This window comes from Nuphar pumila, chromosome 15 (assembly GCF_984573655.1).
Source record: "Nuphar pumila chromosome 15, dmNupPumi1.hap1.1, whole genome shotgun sequence".
NCBI classification, from domain to species: Eukaryota; Viridiplantae; Streptophyta; class Magnoliopsida; order Nymphaeales; family Nymphaeaceae; genus Nuphar; species Nuphar pumila.
The window spans coordinates 29,914,953-29,927,868 of record NC_143263.1 but is presented as its reverse complement, the minus strand read 5'-3'; the positions used below and the strand labels follow the sequence as shown (position 1 = coordinate 29,927,868).

General features: G+C 36.2%; 1 protein-coding gene across 2 annotated transcripts in view; it reads right to left on the bottom strand.

Annotated features, from left to right (window-relative positions):
* LOC149814982 (DNA repair protein RadA-like protein) overlaps positions 1–8,906 on the bottom strand; it is a 142,837-nt gene extending 133,931 nt beyond the window's left edge. For both annotated transcript variants that reach the window (XM_089989726.1, XM_089989727.1), the window contains exons 1-5: positions 8,353–8,906; positions 6,611–6,666; positions 5,802–5,860; positions 5,503–5,574; positions 3,697–3,780 (exon numbers count right to left, since the gene is read on the bottom strand). In XM_089989726.1, coding sequence (XP_089845852.1) covers positions 3,697–3,780; positions 5,503–5,574; positions 5,802–5,860; positions 6,611–6,666; positions 8,353–8,903 — 822 coding nt within the window. In that variant the 5' untranslated portion in view covers positions 8,904–8,906. The remainder of the gene's footprint in view (positions 1–3,696; positions 3,781–5,502; positions 5,575–5,801; positions 5,861–6,610; positions 6,667–8,352) is intronic.
* Between the last annotated feature and the right edge of the window lie 4,010 nt (positions 8,907–12,916).

Below are 12,916 nucleotides of genomic sequence, written 5' to 3'. Positions count from 1 at the left end.
ACATTTCTCATGTCACCCGCTATCTTATTCCACATTGATTCTGAATCTTCCTCGAGACCCCAATCAACTTTCTTAACTACCTGCTCTACAAACATTCCTTGTTTAGCTCCTTTCAGTACCCACCACTTAATTCTAGGATATATCCTATGTATATCCCTTTTACGACATTGTCTAATTCTAAGATCTAAAATTAAGACTCTATGTTGTGTAGCTACACTTTCTCTCAGTATAACCTTACAATCGATGCAACAACCCCTATCTCTCTTTCTAAGTAGGAAAAAATCTATCTGACTCGTATTAACCCCACTTTTAAATGTTACTAGGTGAGACTCCCCCTTCCTAAACCAAGTGTTTGCTAAGATCATATCATAGGACAAACCAAAATCTAAAATCCTTTCTCCACTTTCGTTTCTTTCTCCTATACTATAGCCTCCATGGATACTCTCAAATCCATCCCTACTAATGTCTTCATATCCATTAAGGTCACCGCCGATGAAAAGCTTTTCTCCATAAGATATCCCTTGTACTACTTCATCTAAATCTTCTCAAAAGAGACGCTTAATGGAATCATCTAAACCTACTTGAGGTGCATAAACACTAATAATATTAATAATATTTGTACCTAATACTAATTTAATAAGTAAAATCCTATTACCCTTCCTACGGACCTCAACTACATTATCTATAAACACAAGACTCATAACAATCCGTACTCCATTCTTATTCCTATTTATTCCTGTATATCAAATCTTATATCCCCAAGGTTCTATCACTTTTGCTTTCTCACCTACTCATTTGGTCTCTTGTAGACATAAAACATCATTTTTTCTCCTACACATAACATCTACTAACTCTACCAACTTACCCGTTAAAGACCCTATGTTCCAAATGGCTAACCTAATTTTATGGTCTTGGACTAACTTCTTTACGTCCACCCGTCCAACAAAGTAAGGGAACCCTTGCATATTTGACACCACACTCGGGCGCCGGTGTGACGCGTCGCTTCTGGGTGACGACCTAACAACCCTTGCCCATTTATCACTGCCTCTGGGCCTATAGAGTACAGTGTGTCGCTCAGTAGGGAACGCCCCAACGAAATTCTCATATTGGTTAGAATAATCTCATATATTTTAACTTTTGTTGGTTAATCTCATATATTTTTCAGTTATTTCAGTCATGTAATCGGTTTCTTAATATATTTTATCTTTTGTTGGTTAATCTCATATGTTTTCCAGTTATATAATCATTTTTTTAGTCACTTTTATATGTTAATCTCATATTTTTTAGAATAATCTCATATATTTTAACTTTTGTAGGTTAATCTCATATATTTTTCAGTTATTTCAGTTAAGTAATCAGTTTATTAGTATATTTTAACTTTTTTGGTTGATCTCATATATTTTTCAGTTATGTAATCAGTTTTTAGTTACTTTTATATGTTAATCTCATATTTTTTAGTACTTATTTGAGATTTTCTATTTCTTATTGATTGTTATTTAATCAATAAAGCATTTCTTTATTTATTTGTAGTTTTAGATATTTTTTTATAATTTTTTAAAAGTTTTCAAAAAAAAATTTGAGGCTTACGCTTTACGCCTCGCCTCGGTTTTTGGTGGAGCGCCTCGCTACGCCTCAACGCCTTTCACAACACTGATCTTCACAAGCACACACATGCTCGGAGGAACACACACGCGTGCACTCACACGTACACAAAACCAGTTAAGGGACTAACTGATCCCAATTGGCTCAAAAAATGATTGGTGTTTTTTGGGCTTAATCTAAACTTGTTGATGTGCTTATCCTTGTTTGTTTACAAGAAAACATGTTCATCACATTATTTCAATGAAAATCCTGGGCTATGTATCATATTTCTACCAAATTCTTGTACCTGTGCCGCATTGTGTCAACATGGGCACTCCTACCAGGTACTTCTATGTAGAGGTCAATTGCGTTTTGGACCTGAACCAACTTATTTTATCCATTTTATAATTAGTCAACATGTGAGTCAACATGTGAGATTAACATTGTCCAATGTTAAACCATACATTTGTTGATTATTAACAGTTAGTTAATTATATATTTGACATATTTTAAATTCTTAGTTCATGATTGCCAACCTACAACTTCACAGATAAGGGTTTTGTAAGATGTACCATAATTGTGTGTTTTTGAATGTGCTCACACACACACACACACACATAACATGGGTTAATGTTTGCTACCTTCGTGGGCAAGGAACCCCTTAGTAAAAAATTGCAAGGTTTTTTGTATTTTTTTATTTTTTTGCATATCTGACCCTCCGGATGTTATCTACATATTTGGGTTAGTAGAATGGATCATGTTATTCCAACGTGCACGTAAGATTTTACAGGGGTTGAAAAAATCAATGGCCTGTAATGAACCAAAATTTCAACCATCATAAAATTGTATTACATCGGAAAAATACTATCCAAGAATTGATTCCTACTATTTTGACCATGCTGAACACATCCATGTGGTTAGATTTGGTCAAAACAACTTCACAGTATGGGTTCCAACTAGGGGGTTCTTTACCCACAAGGGTACCAAATACTTTTGCAATAATATATATATATATAGATATATATATATATATTGCACTTCTACTTAGTTTCTATACCATACCTGTGTTCTACACCATACTTGCACCTGTACGTATGTAGCATAAGTCTTGATTTTTTTAACATAAAGTTTTTGGTGCATTATAGGCTGTTCTTTTTTACATTTCTTTATATACCTGAATAAGCATAAAAAGTCCTAATATGTTATATGTTTAAATCAAATTAAACTATGGGGACCACATTTTTAGGGTATGATTTACAAAACATTACCTGTCAGCTATGGCCTTGACCTTTTCAACTAATTATGGCTAATTGGACTCAGCCAGGACCTCTCTCTCATAACCATTATGACCCTATACTCTTTTGAAATATTACTATTGCCAATATTGTTATTCACACAAACATACCATAACTTGTAGTTCCATGTGTGAAACAATGTGATGACAAACACTTATTGGCCTCAGTAGTAGTAGTAGTAGTAAGTCAAAAATAAAAACTATGAATAAATAATGCGGAGATTCAGGGTCAATGTAAAACAAATGCTTAGCATTCAATTGTAATAAAATGCATTTAATAACCAAATTACAGAAGAATGCTAGCATTTTCGTAAAAATATTGATGTGAATATGCAAAATGAAAATAGAAACCAATTGAAAACATTAAGTGTATATCACTATTATTGCCTATTTTTTCATTACAAGCTCTAAAACATGTATTTTCAGCTTTTCCAGTGGTTGCTAAACAGCAACAACAAAAATCAGTAGCATGTTTTAGTACAAAATTTTCTTACAAAACAGTATAACCAAACAGTTAATATGTGCAAGATCATATAGAATTTCCTCATCTGTGCATCTCGTCCTTCAATGTCTAGGTGGAAGTTCTGAAGAAGTCGTTGGGGAAAAATATATACATATACATATACATACATATAGATGTAGGAGAGAAAAATAAAAAAGAAAGTCACCCAAGCAGACAAAAGTGTTTTTTTTTTCTCTGAGATATGTTGAAGGAGAGAGGTAGGGCCTTGAACCTGTGACCTCTACCCAAGCAGGCATAAGTTGGTATATAGACATACAATTTACGTCATGAGTAAGTACTTAATCACAGATGCCAATACCTCAATGTCTGTACTTGAGTATAGAAAAAGATACCCTGTCCCAATTTTCATGCGATCAGCTCGATTCCCAATCTGCTCAATACTCTGTGATTGGAGGACCATATTTACTATTCAGTAAGTTTGCAATCAGCAAGCAACAACAAACAACCAAATCATTTTGCCAAATAAATAAAAACACAGCTTCAGTATTACATAATTCGAGATATCTGGAAATGCCTGGCAATTATGTAAATGTCCCTCCAGATATATACCATAAAACATTTGTTTCAACAAAAAATGTCACCTCCAACAGTAAGACGCATTGCATCTACTCAGTACAAATGTCCACACTCCTAGCAGAGCAGATCTTCAATCACAAATTTTCCTAATCCACAACACCTCATTGAAGCCCCCATCCATGTCATAGGGTGGTTATGACATGAAAATGTTTTATAAAAAGTTTGGATAGATGAGTGCCTCCGATCATTGGGGAGCATAATTAACTTTCCCAAAGAAGTAGTCCTGTGGAATCATGTTGTCAGTTTCTCTATGGGTGTATTTGAAACCCACGGACCTCAGTCCTCAGATTTGAGGGGACAGAGGCACACTGATGTGGTGTTGGTGTGGCAATAAGATCCCAGGTTTTGCAAACACTGGATCTCAGATCCGAGACTACGTCGGATCTAAGTTCCTTGCTTTTGTGAAATAAAAGGGAGACGGGCATGGATTTAAAATCCAATGGAGAGGGGTGGGACCTGAGAATCATGGATCTCAGATCTGAGGAGATACCTCAGAAAGGTATCAAACACACCCTATGAAAACAGCCCTCTCTTTCTGTGAGCAAAGAGAGGGCAGTTTTGCGTAGCCACGGTGGGGTCCGCAGAAACGCTTTGTGATTCATGTGTTTCCTCTGTGGCATGCAAACGTGCCCTATATGTAGCAGTTATGAATCCAAGTAGCTGAATTGATGGTCACATGCTTCCAATAGGTGGAAGCAGGGATTCTACTAGTTGGAAACATAGCAACACATTCTCCTATTCTTCTAAATAAATGTCCCACTTGTGTATCTCCATAGCACTCCTTATGGAAAACTGACAAAGTAGATGCCCCAGCTGCTACAGTTGAAAAGTGTGATTTTCATTTGTTCATTTTTGTTTTAAGAAAGTAGCATTTACTTTAGTTTTGAACTTTTTAAATAAAATGATCTAATGATCTACTAATAGAAAGGTTACATTATGCCTTCATTTACCCTGTTTCTTGGATGAATCCCTCAAAAGATTTCTCACACCATTTCTCACTTTCCAAACCCTCTTAAAAGTCGAAGCTCATCTGTTTCCTGCTTATAGTTCACACTGCAGTGACTATGGCTATGACTCGAGAAAAAAGTAAATGCGGTTTGACTTAACAATGGTCACATGACTCAATGGATGCCATCAACTTGAATGGGTCAATGTCAGCCTGGATAGACCGATGGAGCAAGTAAAAGCTCAAACGAAGTTAAACCAGCCACAACACAACTGCTATTCTAGATAAATCACCAAATCTTCAATTTTCTTGGAATCCAACTTACAGTAAGACACCTCTAAGTTACTGAACTATGAGATTAGCACTCATAAAAATAAAGTTAACAGAAAAGTTCAGTGTACACCACAATGATGTGTTCCTCCAAGTAGGTCCTTAATAATAAATTAGTGATGCATCTTACACTACTATCTACCGAAAGGAATCTTAACAATGAAACTGATGCCAGCAGAGATAGTAAATATGCATGACCAATCAGCTTTTATGTACCCATGATGAACACAAAAAGGGGTGCAGAAATCTGACCTCTTCACCAGAGACATAAACAACTGGGGCTGGGCCACTAGAATCACATCCTTCAGCTAGCATTGCAGCAATCTACAGCAATAGATGACAAATAGCATTTCCAAATTTGTTTTAACTTTGGAAGATAAGCATATAAACATTTTAAGAAATAAAAGGAAATCAGTTGATTAGCAAAAGATGCAGATGACCAGTCATTATTGAAGACAACTCCCCTATGTTGGTAATTACAGTAACCAAGAGCTCCAAAAAGTATTAGCTTAAACAAGGAACAATTCAAAGAATCAATATAGGGCTAGTACCTGCAACAGAAGTGTACTCTTCCCTACACCAGGATCACCACCAATTAAAATTAAGGAGCCTGTAACATAACAGCTACCGCGTTCAAGAAACTTACCAGATAAACAGGATCCTTACCAATATGAGAAGCATTATAGTTGAGGATAATAATATTTTCAAAATGTGCTAGCAACACATTTGTGATAGGTCTGTGTTGTTTGGGCTTGACTTTGTAACACAAAATGACAAAATGATATTGGGGAACAATTGCATAGTAGTTAGGTTATATGCATAGGGTGATTACAAGAACCAAAACTTATGTACAATTCAAGTCTGATGTGGATAAAAAAAAAAATCAGTAACACAATCCTACAGGGCTCTCTTTTTTTCTGGATAACCAGGGAAATAGCCTCACTCACTCGTGAGCTCATTGGCGTAAAAAACCCCAGCCCCCTTTGCCAACCAGGTAGTACACCCTGCTTAGGCCTTGCAGCAAGGGATGTGCACCCATGGATTTTCATTTGTGGTGTCCATTCATCTTGGTAACATTCAAGAGTGGCCCCTAAGACCCCTATCAGATAAGCAAAGCGCTCATGGGCACCTACAGGGCTCAAAAACTGATATATTATATTAGCCTAATATGACACCATAAAATGAGATATTGTGTAGCCATGAACTTGCATCTGGATATTTCATGATATCAAATAATAATTTCAGATTATGTCCCTTTACGAAGGTGGTTCACTTAAAAATTGTCAACCTTCCAGTAACTTTTGAAATATTGAACACCATATGACAAATAAAACAAAGTATGATGACATTATTGTGATACCTGGGACGACCCCTCCACCCAGCACTCTTGAAATCTCCATTCCAAAGAGTCCAGATCTGCTACCCATACAAGAGCAACAGCTAGATGAATTTTGATAAATGCAAGTACAACAAAATACAAAAAAGACAGTAGGCCATATAATAAACCAATTGATGAAACAATCGAATGTGCAATAAAGAGCATTGCAAATCAACCAGTAAATATAATAGATATTCAACAGAATAAACCCAAATGGTCACACAAATTTGATCGGTGAGATCAATAACCAGATTGCCTTTCCCAAAAAAACTGGTTAAAAGAAATTTAGATAAGAAAAATTAATACATAAGTCATATGAAAAATAAAATAATAACTGCGAGCAACATCTGCTCATCAAAATAAACTTGCAAACTGCACATTAAGAACAAGGTAAACATACTTATTGAAGCTTCAAATATCGAAATATGCTAGGCCAATAACTACAAATTAAAGTTTTTGAACTCCAAACAAAGCATAGAGTGATCTAAAAATCACAAAGGCTTCCAACAGAGGCGAAATCTAGCAATGCTCTATCACCTATAAAAATCAAAGAGAACCATGACAAATCATCTTGCAAGGGATAAATAATCCAGCAAACTCGATGCAGGTTGCACGCATCAAGGCAAAACAACACAGAGACACATGAACAAAAAATGGACTCTGTAGTTACAGTAGAATCTTAAGCCACCCTCAGCATGTAAACCAAAACACTGCACATAAGCATCAAGTTATTCTGGAGCAAACCTGAATGATGATTAAAAGAAAGATTCAATAACGGGTTAGAAAACATAACTTTGATTTCACACATCACAATCAGAGATTCAAGATGCATCCCAAGGCCCTCATACACCTGCAATTAATTCTCATACCACAATTTCCCGATTTTTGAATTGCCAACATAAAAAGTGACGCAGATTCAACTAGTAAAGGCCTAAGTCTATGTATTACACTAACATCATTCGAGTGCTATCATTAATGCAGTCCAGGTTGCTTGAGTGACAAAAGCAACTGCCTCGAGATACAAGACGCATAATCCATCCAATCTCTTACTCATCTAAGCGGTACAATCTATGTCACGGGGACACATCATTCTGGCTGTGTGTCCCTTGTGTCATGACCAGACACACTATGACAAGTATAGATATTATTTTATTATTTTAAATACTTCTTAATGATTTTTAACATTATATCAATAAAAATGAATTCTTACACACTAAAATACCAGAAAAAGAGTGATCAAAAATCAAAACAAATATTTGTCCTCAGGTTCCATTTTTCAAAAAAACTCGTGTCTCGAACTTGTAATATATGTCGGGTGGTACTCGTATCTTTGTCACATAGAGTGCGCAATATGTTCAGCTAGTCAAGTCCGTTCCCATACACAGCCACGACGAATATCACAAACGCATTCTCGAGATTGGTCGAGTTTCTGTGTTTTGAACACAGGCTAACCATGCACAAGATGCGCGAGCAGCTAAGCATAGTGGGTTGGACGCGGAAATATAATGGACTTGAGAGAAACCCCAAAGAGAAAGGATTTCAAGTGGGAAGAGAGGATGCATTGGGTAAAGTCCCTAAAACCACTACAAACTAACAATCGAGGCGACACACAATCGCATTCCTTTTATAAGATATAACGTCATGTAGTAACATTACCAAACAAATAAAAGGAAAATTCGACAAGAAGAATACAAAAATGCAGAGTATGATAGGGAAGAACTTACAGGGGAATCCGCCACTCCGCCGGATTGATCCGCTTGTTGACGTCCACCAAACTCATCGGCCGGGCCTCGACGGAGCCCTGCTGGAGCCAGGACCTCGCCACGCCCTCCGCGACCTCGAACCCCCGCTTCCGGTCGACCGCTGCAGCAGCGCCCTCCGACTCCGAGAACTGGCGCAGCGTTCCGACGAGCTTGCACGACTGGCAGGTGCCCCACCACTGGCCGAACGTCTCCCCGCAGTTCTCGCAGACCCACGACGTCCGCGCCTTCCCGGCCTTCCTCCGCGGCGGCGTCCTCGACTCCGGCGTGAACCACGCCCTGGGGTTCTCGTCCCCGCTGCTACTGCTGCTCGGGTCATCGACCTCGCGAGCTCGGGAGCCGAACGCCCTGCACCGAGCCCTAGGGCTAGGACGGCCCAGAGATAGGACGAACCTCTCGGCGGGGAGACCAGGGCTTCTTCGAAAGGTGGCCTGGAGTCCGAGACGGAGAAGGCGACGGAAGGACGGCATTTGTGGGGAAAGGGAGAGGGAGAGGCGAGGGAGGGGTTGCAACATCAGAGTGCGTAGGTTTGAAAGTGAGGGAGCAAGCGCAAGAGTGGCGCTTCGCATTATGAACCCGCCAAAAACTCCGGTCCGCGGTTTCCGGGCTCGCCCTCGGCCTCGGACAACACAGACACAGAGGTGAGAATGTGTCGGATACGATCCGGATCGTAGTGGAACCGTGTCCTGATCCAAATATCACGCAACAGGTCCGGATTCTAACTACATCCAATGCGTCGGAGTTGAATCCAGATCCTAATTTGACATGATCACGCTGGATCCGACCAATAAAAAAAAGTTTTTAAAAGAAGGTTCTTCGCACATGTAAAAAGTCTAGGGTCCAAGTCATATGTTCAATAAGATTATAATTATAAAGTTGGGTTGGATTGTTGACGAGTTAGGGTTGGGCCCCCGCTCATTGGGCTCTAACCAGCATCAATTGTACTTCTTTGAGGTCTTCTTCTTCTGGATCCTCCCAATTGTTACTCAAGATAGGTGATATTTGGATCGACATACCCAGAGCCGGACCTGTCAAGAGGCCAATGAGACTTGGGCCTCAGGGCCCCTGGGCCAAAAAAGATTTTAGGGGCTCATTTTTAATAGGGATTCCATTTTCAACAAGGGCCCCAAAAAAATTGAAGGCGCTGCTCTCGAACTCCTACTATTAATAGGAGGCTCAAAAAATTCTGAGGTATTGCCCCCGAACTTCTACTATTAATAGGGGGGTCATTTTTAGGGAGCTCATTTTTAACAGGGGCTCAAGAAATTTAGAGGCCCTACCTCCATAACTCCTACTATTAATAAAGGGCCCATTTTTTTATTCAGCATCAGGCCCCATAAAACACAGGTACGGCCCTGGACATACCACCTTAGTCTTTTGGAGTTGAGCCTCTTTTTTTCTTGTCCTTTTGTTTGGTTGCCTGAAAACCTAACTCCCTTGTTGGCGAGTTGCATAATATATATATATATATAATAGTAAAATAATCTCTAAATAATATTTATAATTTAGAGTTAGATTAGGAGTTTTATTTCTTTAAGAAAATAGAACTCTTTCTATTTCTAGAAGGGCATCCCTTTTAAATATTAGATATAATTTAGAGTTACATTAGTATTATAAAAGGGGCATGAGCCTCCCTCTCTCAACATCGACTTTGAGAGAGAGAGAGAGGGAAGGCTGAACCGAGTAGAGAGAGAGAACATCTCCAATGTGTTTTTTCACTGACCTTTACTTCTTTTTTCTTTTCTTCCTCTTTTCAAGACATGTTGTTTTCTTTTTGTATTAGATAGGATGCTAGGGTCAAATCAGATGGGTTTAAGGAGGCTTATACTAGAAACTAAACTCACCTCAATGGGGTTTTTTATTTTAGCTGGCCTGAAAAGAGTATCTTTATGAACTGCATGTTTTTTGGATATATATATATATATATATATATATATATATATATATATATCCCGATTTGCGTTCTTTTTGTTGGAATCTAATATGTAGGGACTGGGTTCATGCTGATCGGAGTTCTAACAAGCAAGCCAGGTTGACTGTATATGTATTTTCGTTGGTTTAAGTTGGACTTTGCGACTGATCTGAATCAAAGGAGTCGCCCATCGCTTTATCATTGGTACATATTAGATTTTTGGGGCTGAATCCCAAAAATCTGTCTTATTTAATCATCTACAAGTATTAAATATTATTATTTTTGTACAACTGCTGAATATAGATTTTATACATGCTTAAGATAAAATCAAGATCTGTCAAACTCCGATTTGTTGGGTCACGCATGTCTTGATTTACGATTCAATGATTCTTGGATGCACGCCCACATTTTTTTTTTTGTTTTTTTTTTGTCATATCATATCAATCTTTAAATCTTTGTTTATGCTATGTTATAATTTTTGTTTATATTGTATACTTAAGTTAGGTTTTGGAATTATGTAAATAGGAAGGTTTAAATACCTATTAAATCTGGCATTTGTACGAGGTAGGCAAATCTGGATTTCAGGTTTGACTGGTATGCAAACAAGGGACTCCTGAATGAGTTTGTTTACCTGTCCCTATCCTGTTTTACATTAGGATGGGTCGATCAACATATATATGTATATATACCCATTAGGATATATATGTACATATACCGATCATCATATATATATATATATATATATATATATATATATATATATATATATATATATATATATATATATATATATTCATGCATATATATTTATTAAGTGTTGCAGTCAATGCATTCTCAATTTTTTGGTTATCTGGTTTTTTATCCAATGACTTAATCATGTATACCATGCTTAATTTTTTGTTTTAGTCCATGTTATTTGCACAAATTCAATTACGTGATTACTATGTTGTAATTCAGACTTTAGTGTTTTGTATTATAATAGTTGTGACTTTACATACATGAGATTGGTTTTATGTATAGGATTTGCTTTTTCAAATTTTGAGTAAATTATTTTTTAAAATGGATTAGAAACCAAATTTGAAAGGGGTTTTGGAAATTTAAAATTTTACTTATGCTGTCCTAAAAATCTGATTTTTTTAAAACTATGAAATCTGGTTGGTCATGGATAGTTAATTGAATCTAAACCTAATGAATGTTGAAATCGGTCACTCTCAAAAAGTTTGGATCCTAGGTCAATATGATACATCTAATGTGTTTGATAAAGCTTACATTCATTTACTAGCCATGAATATAATTTTGTGTTAGGTCTTGTGCAATATGAATACTAAATTGTACTTGTCTATAAATGATTGTTGTCACAGTAAGATTTACAATGCTATTTAATTTATATTAAATTACATAATAGTTATGTGAAAACCATTGATTGGCCTATGGAGGTCAGGAGCATATCTTGCTCATGCAGTAGTAAATTATAAATGCATTGCAAAACTATTTTGGTGTTGCTTTTGAATTAATTAAATTATTAAATTTGATAGGCCAAAAGCCTGAATATGTTATTGTGTGATGATTTTATAATTGTTCTTGTATAAATAACCTTTAATTGATTAAGATTAGTAAAAGAGATCAAATAGTGTGATAAATTTTCTTCTTTGGTGGTCCTCTAAAAAGGTGGAAACTTTGGATGGCGATCATGAGAGACCGTGAGGATAATAAATACCATGTGCATTTATTTTCTCTAAGAACCCGATATGTGGTTCCTATTCTTAGTAATAGTTGTAGAAAACTTCTGTCACTTTACCTCGAACGGGTGTTGTTAGACTCAGCTGCAGTTATTGTTATACCGAGAAAGTGACATCAATGGATGTTGATTTTCTTATTGTCCCGATATTAGGTGATGATTCTTAATGTTTTTATTAATGGTAATGATTACCGACATTAGTCGAGTAACATGTGTAGAACTCAGTAAATAAAATATAAATTATGTATTAAGATATCACTTGAAACTATTTTGAACCTAAAAAATTTGGCTCATTTTGAATATCGTTGGGTTTTAAGTAAGTGAGAATTAAATTGTGTGTATTAAGTAGAGGCATGCATGTAAAAATAATACTAATAATTAAACTTAAAAAGTTATTCATGCATGTTGCATTGATTCATGCATCCATAAATGTTTAGTTTAGCATAAAATTGTTGGTTATTTGATTCGAATTGCTTATATTGAAAGTTTGTTCTAAATGTGTGATGGTTGTTGAGTCATCTTAAACATATATTTGATTTGATGTATACTAATTTTGTTATTATTGGATTTCGAGAGGGTCTCATACATGAGTGTCATCCAAGGTTGGGCAAACCATGTGGATATTGGTTTAGTAAAAAAATAATAAAATAGATTTCATATTCAATAAAAAGTTATAAAATTATTTTTCACAAAATAAATGGTTGTTCATGTTATTTCTCTTATTTATGGAAATGATAATAATAAAAGAAAATAAAAATTTATAAAATAAGTCATTGTGAAAGATAAATGCATGTAATTAGACAAAATACCAAAAACTTTTATAAGGAAATAGTTTTTAGGAGAATAAATTGATTTCTCAGTTTAATGGTTGTGAAAAT